Genomic DNA, 7291 nt, shown 5'->3' with positions numbered 1-7291 from the left:
AATCTTGATATCGGTCAAAATCTTATGATAAAATGATTTAATATTTCAAACCACAATGACAGGCATATGTGACGTATCACGTCTATCTGGTATTAGGTCGAATTGAATTAAATGTGGATGAATAAAGTCAAAATGATAAGAATTGGGGAAATTCAACTTTTTTTTTTTTTAAGTTTGATAAACAAAACTTTCTTCTTTTATTTAACCTCTCCTTACCACCCATAGGAAAATCGTCACGGTCATTACGATGCAACCAACAAGTTTCTCATTCTGATTTCTCTTGTACAAGACATCACAAAATGTAAAGAAATGCTTTGATTACAGCCATAAATACTAAACACTGTGTTGTAGAGCTCACATGTTACTTTTTTGTTCGAGTAAGAAAAGTCTATTTTGTGCTGGGTGGGTGTGAATTTTCAGGGAAAATTCTAAAAATAGCTGGTAAGGAGAGAGTCAATACAAACATTCAGCTTCAAATTCATTTCAAAACGCCAGAGTCATCCCGACATAATACCGCTTACAGACGAAGGGTCACTTAATATAGTTTAAAATATCTTTTGCTTATTTTTCCTGATACATGTCGTAAGACCATAAAATTACCATTATTATTTTTGCCTTTCTTTCCAGGGCAACGCATCTCACGATTCGTTCACGTCAAACCATCACCAAATGATTCTCCACACGTCCTTTGTAGACGGTATTGGCGGAGCCACGCCCACAAATATGATGATAGGCAATCACGAGGACCCGGATGACATCGATTTGCAGACGACACGAGGACTTTTCAACGAAGGGCCCAGTAACAGTTTACGAACGCACAAGAAAAGGCCGTCGTATCACATGATGCAACAGAATTATGAAGATGGGAATCTGATCGTCGCTCAAATTTGATATCTTCTAGTCTCAATGAATTAGCCATGCCCAAAGTCCTATTTATTTTCGATGCCGCTCTAACGAGCTCTGAGTATTTTCAATATTCAAATTAGGATTGCCACCCAAAACATACTTCTGACATCAAATAATATGCAAAATTATATACTGTGTCAATTGAAGCGCAATCTTTCTCATGCGATGTACATAAGGAAAAATAAGACTGTCTTTGAAAATATAAAAATGATGTCCTCAAAACAAAACAAAAATGGTGGAGGGTTGATAATTTGAGTTGTTGGGGGATTTTACTGCTTTCGGATAGGACACAATTCTTTAATTGCCCATTTTAAATGAGGGCTGTGTCTTTTCATTGAGACACCAGCAAACAAGTAGAGACAGTGAGCGGAGGTGGTCGATCAAGTGCGAAAATCAAGTGACGAAACCTACAAAATCATTCTATTCTGTTATAATAATACCGAGCGAAATTGGCGCATTTGTCTCACACGGGCTGTATCTTAGGTACACATTCTTTTATTATTTTGCAAGTCTGATAGCGAACGCAACTATGGGCTTATATTAGCATTGTTGTAATGTAGTATATCTTTTCGGTTGGTTTGCGAGTATTTACAATAGGGAATCAGATTAGCGGAAGAGTAGCGTCCCTTGATTGGACGTCACCCATAGTCTGTGACGTCACCGGAAAAAAAGTTATTAGAGGAGAGAAGGTCATGTTGGTTGTGCGCATGCGAGGACGAGAGACGCATGTGCACAACCAACATGACGTTCTCTCTCTAATAACTTTTCCGCCCGTGACGTCACAGACTATGGGTGACGTCCAATCAAGGGACGCTATTCTTCCGCTAATCTCATTCCCTATACATAAATGAGACTATCACAACATGTGTTATATGTCTTGTCAAAAAAGCTCATGTCTGTTGTATCTAATAATAGGAAACGTGTTTGTTGGGAAACGAAATTAATTTACTCGGCTGTTTCCAAGACAGTTTCCTAAACTAAACCTAAGCTATCCTAATATTCCTTGATTTAATTTTTTCTCGCTCATTTCATTCTTTAAACATTTTATACGTACAAAACCTTCTTGAATTTGGCAGCTGACTTATATATATTTTGATGACAGACATTTCCATTACCGTAGGCCTAACACATGATATACAAAATGCAATCGAAGGTTATCGCCAAATTAGAACACATCCTTTCACATAGATAATATTTCATGGTATTGTCCGGCTATGTGGTCTTGTGGTATGACACTCGCTTTCGGATCGTAAGGTCCTGGGTTCGAGCCTTGCGCTCGGCGCATAGTTCAGTCCTTGGAAAAGGCTCTTTACTCACATTCTTTCACCATACTCAGGTGTAAATTGAGTACCTGGCCGTTAACAGCGTTGTCTTTGTCCGAAAAATTGTAATATAGCCTAACAGGCGTTATGTCCCGTCATAAATGTTAAATGTTGCTGTTGACCAGGGACCCCTTGTAAAGCGCTTTGAGCACATTTTGTGGATATTGCGCTATATAAAAAAGCTCCAAAAAAAAAGAAGCTCAATTTTATACTCGAGCTTGAGCTTTTATGTATAACGAGACATGGCGCCTGTTTGGAGATAATATTACAATTTTATCCGACAGATACAAAGCTGTCAACCGCAATTATGCGCCTCTTAGAGCGGGACTCGAACCTAGGACCCTTCCGATCTGAAGGCGAGTGTCATACCACTAGACCACATACTAATTTCATAATATTATGACCCGACGACTCAAACGGGTGTTGAGTTGTAAATTACGCGCAAAAAATATGATTTTATCTCCACAAATTTGAAACATGGTTGGTTTTTATATTGATTGAAGACAATAGACACAGTTTTTTTTGACGTGACAAAAACTTAAATCTTATATTTCTGTTCATTTGTGCAATAAAATAGTTATAACATCTGGCATAGTGCCGTTATGAGACGATGGGTCACAGATCTATTATGTTTTTTTTTCACATATGATTGGATTGATGTACAGATCGGAACCCCCCCCCCCCCCTCCTCCCCCACCTTCTCATCTCCGGATAATTCAATAATATTCATAACATCCAAACCAAATGCAAAACAAGAATAAGTCAGAACACTTCATTGATGGTTTATTTACCACCTAACCATTTGTGCGGCTATCTGGTCTTGTGGTGTATGACACTCGCTTTCGGATCGGATGGTCCTGGGTTCGAGCCTTGCGCTCGGCGCATAGTTGAGTCCTTGGAAAAGGCTCTTTACTCACATTCTCTCACCGTACTCAGGTGTAAAATGAGTACCTGGCCGTTAACAACGTTGTCTTTGTCCGAAAAATTGTAATATCGCTAACAGGCGTTATATCACGTCCTACATGTAAAATGTTGCTGTTGACCAGGGACCCCTTGTAAAGCGCTTTGAGCACATTTAGTGGATATTGCGCTATATAAAGCTCAATTTTTTAAAAAATGTTAACCATTTGTGAAAAATAAAATACAAGACCCAATTTGATAGGCGTGTGAAATTATGAGGTATAAAGCAATCCAGCTTGGAGATTTTGACCGATAAAATATCACAGAAAATGAATAAACCATCTGAGCAGTGATGAAGACTAGTCTGGTGTTCAAACACTTCAGAAATGAAAATAATGGGCATGATCTAAATTAACTTTCCATGTCGTGCTCGAGGTCATTGGTCACATTGCAAAATGTGCTCAAAGTGACCCACATAGTGAAAGGTGTTCACAGATTTTGAAATATCTAACATCACGATTGGTCATTGTGTTCAGCTTGACACATGGGTGTGTTTACAACTTTCATAAACAAAGCAGCGTGTTAACATTTGTTCAGAAATGTCCAATCGTTGGACAGCAAAAATTCACGTGATTGATGACTCGGTTGGACGAAAACATTAATAAAGATCGCTCCCATTAACACACACGGAACGCTTCCCCCCCCCCCCCCCCCCCCCCCCCCCGGACGCTACTCTTCCGCTAATCTCATTTCCTTTCTAGCAGCTTAAAAGGCTTGTGTTTCAAATTGCCTAATCATAATCGTATCAATGAAATGACAGATTTATATCATTATTTATTGCCTACAAAAAGAATTGACTTAGACAATAGATAATCATGCTTTAAAAATGCCACATGTTAATATTGTAATGTAGTCGCATCACTATTCGCTGATATCGTAGCCATCGTTATGTTAAATAGCCTGACACTGAAATCCAAAAGGACTGGCAGTTTGACGTCATTATTTGGTTTTTGCACCTCCTAGTGAGTTGTCGTTAGTAGAGCTCATGGAAACAAGTTATTTCATTGGTTGAACTATTGAATACAACTCACGATTTGTTTTCTTTTGTTGCAAAAGACGGGCATTTTGATGTCATTTTTTTGGTCAGTGTCAGGCCATAACTTTACGAAGGCGACGCTGAAACACCCTAATATTGTCATTCACACAATAAGGCTTTCTCGTCATTGAAATCAAAATAATGATAAATCAATCACTATAGATTGCTATTTTTGATGCCATGCGCTTAGGTCAAATACCTGTACTGCACGCCAGATCAATCGTACCACAACAATCACAACTAATGAACCCTTTATCGATGATAGCCGAGACTGAAATACCGAGACACTGGTACTCTTCTCGTAGCCATCGTTAAGTTTATAGATAGTATGTGCTTGGCGAAGAAGCTCATAACATTGCCATCCGGAGGTATAACAGACCAACACACAAAACTGTGTGTATCCATGAACGTTTATAGTCGGCTTAATACAGTTCAATGAGCATTACTCATAAACGCGGATGGCAAAAAACAATAACAAAGACCTGAGTGACGTCATCTGCATACTATCTATAGCCTGACACTGAAACCCAAAAGGACGTCATTTTTTAGTTTTGTGTATTGTCTAGTGAGTTGTCGTTAGTAGAGCTCGTGGAAACAAGTGATCCTATTGGTTGAACTATTGAATACAACTCACGATTTGTTTTCTTTTGTGGCAAAAGACTGGCATTTTGACGTCATTTTTTGGTCAGTGTCCGACCATAACTTAACGGTGGCTACGCTCTTCTACTCACTTCATTTCTTGTTATTAAACACTTAGACAGTATTTTTGAGAGTGTCGAAATAGCAGACGACGCGTTTCTAGACCAGGTCATTTTAAGTCGGTAAACATCATTTCACTCATATTCTTATTTGTATTAACAAGAGATGAAGTGAGCAGTAAAGTGCCAGAAGACATATATAGAGAATAAAAATTTTTTGCGGCGGTGATGGGGATTTGAACCCGCGAACTTACTGGTACGACAACTCCGCCTGGCCGGTGAGAGCGTGACTCTCTTAATGGCACAGATATATTGGTTTGGTTCATTCACAACAAAGTGTAGATAACCCATTGCTTATGATTTGCACAATATTTTTACTCTTCCAGTGATGTTCAACGTGCGGTTTAGTATTATTATTATTTTTTTTTTATTTCCTTGTTTTGAAAAGGGGAGGGGAGGGGGGGGGGGTATCTCAACCCCACATAAGAGAATACAGCTCGTTTTAAAATCCCCCCGCTTTCATGTCTTGATGTGAGATACATGGACTTGAATTTCACTGACAATGATTTGCTTATTATGACATCCTTTAATTTAAGATTAAACATATTTGATTACAATCGCAAGCTTCCAGATTTACCTCTAGTAATGGGGTTTGTGAAATGGGTTTGAATGCGAAATGCCACGATTCACATTTTATTCTTTGTTAAATTAATATATTATGCGCATGCGTGAGCGCAAGTTTAAGCCTGTGTGTTTTGGTAATATGTACATTACGTATATAGGCTACTTAAGTTCGTGCGCATTACAATGTTCATTGTATGTATGTATGTATGTATGTATGTATGTATGTATGTATGTATGTATGTATGTATGTATGAATGTATGTATGTATGTATGTATGTATGTATGTATGTATGTATGTATGTATGTATGTATGTGTGTGTGTATGTATGTATGTATGTATGTATGTATGTATGTATGTATGTTTGTTTGTATGCATGTATGTATCTATGTATATATGATATGTATGTATGCATGTATGTATGTATGTATGTATGTATGTATTTATGTATGTATGTATGTATGTATGTATGTATGTATGTATGTATGTATGTTTGTATGTATATATGTATGTATGTATGTATGTATGTATATGTGGTGATATGATATTCCCAAAGGCCACTAAAGGATAAATCTAGCTTATTCACTTCACCAACATTTCTCATAAGTTCAAAGCGCATTCAAATTTCATATAAGTACCTCTCTGTGTTTTAAGCTTTCTTTGTGCTTCAACGACACAACTATAAATTGTTCTAAATTGCTCAACCACCTACTTGCACTCTTATTTGAAATATCCCACCAGGAACAATATTGAAAGAAACCATTTGATATCTGGCTACAGACCGACATCAACACGCAGAGAAATCTTTTATACCAAATGATACACATTGACCATTTTATATTTCTTTAGGTCAAACTACCCTATTGGGGTCACGTGTCATTAAAAAATTCTCCCATAGTGGGCAGGGGGGTACATACTGTGTCTTCTATCCCCTTTTATGTTTTCCAACATGCTTTCTGTCTTTGTCTTGGAATGAGATTACTTGGTTTTGTCCTGGCCCTGGCCGGAGTCCTAGCTGGGAGGGAAACAGTCAAATGCATATAAGGGGATAGAAGACACAGTTTGTACCCCCCCCCCCCCTGCCCACTATGGGAGGTCAGGATCCCCACCCAGTTCCACAACTATCACCACCAAACGATCGACAAAAAAAATTTAAAAATCCCAAAATGTTGTCAATATTATTATTATGCTTTTATGCTGATATATTATTAATATTATCATGATTGCACTCTTTTTTATTATTGATATAACTTATTAAAAGCATGTTTGATTATTATTATTGCTGGTCCCTTTACTATTGTTTCGATCCAATACGACCAGTGCGATGACTAATCTCAAATGATTATGATGCACTAAATTATTATCCTTTGATAAATGTGACCCCTGGTCTCAAACCGGTATTATGTCGGGATGGACCAGATGCTAAAAAGTCAAATTATAGTTAAACTGCTCAAACATATAAAACGTTGGTATTTAGCACAGTAAAATATGATATTCTTGTTCCTCTATAAAGCATATAAACTCAACTTAAGCATGATATTTCTGGCTACAAATTCCATTTTCCAGCGTCTTAATCATTCCGACTTAATACCGATTTGAGACGAGGAGTCACAAATGCGTTTATTGATATTAGTAACAGTAAATATAGAAATGTCAAATACATTTATATTCAATGGTGTTTGTTTACCCGAAAAGTGTTCAGATAAGTAGGCTTAACTCGCTCAATCCTATAGATTTTTTGCTACTT

At 37.5% G+C, this 7291-nt stretch overlaps 1 protein-coding gene across 1 annotated transcript in view; it reads left to right on the top strand.

Moving 5' to 3' along the window:
* Positions 1 to 2917, top strand: part of LOC144967042 (neuropilin and tolloid-like protein 1) — a gene marked incomplete in the record, with an annotated part of 130706 nt that extends 127789 nt beyond the window's left edge. Inside the window, 1 exon segment of the mRNA XM_078903797.1 lies at positions 628 to 2917. Within this exon segment, the coding sequence (XP_078759923.1) occupies positions 628 to 891 (264 nt within the window).
* Positions 2918 to 7291: the final 4374 nt, after the last annotated feature.

This window comes from Berghia stephanieae, chromosome 3 (assembly GCF_034508935.2).
Source record: "Berghia stephanieae isolate SIO BIC M18660-M18661 chromosome 3, UCSD_Bste_1.3, whole genome shotgun sequence".
NCBI classification, from domain to species: Eukaryota; Metazoa; Mollusca; class Gastropoda; order Nudibranchia; family Aeolidiidae; genus Berghia; species Berghia stephanieae.
This window is presented reverse-complemented; position numbering and strand designations above follow the sequence as displayed.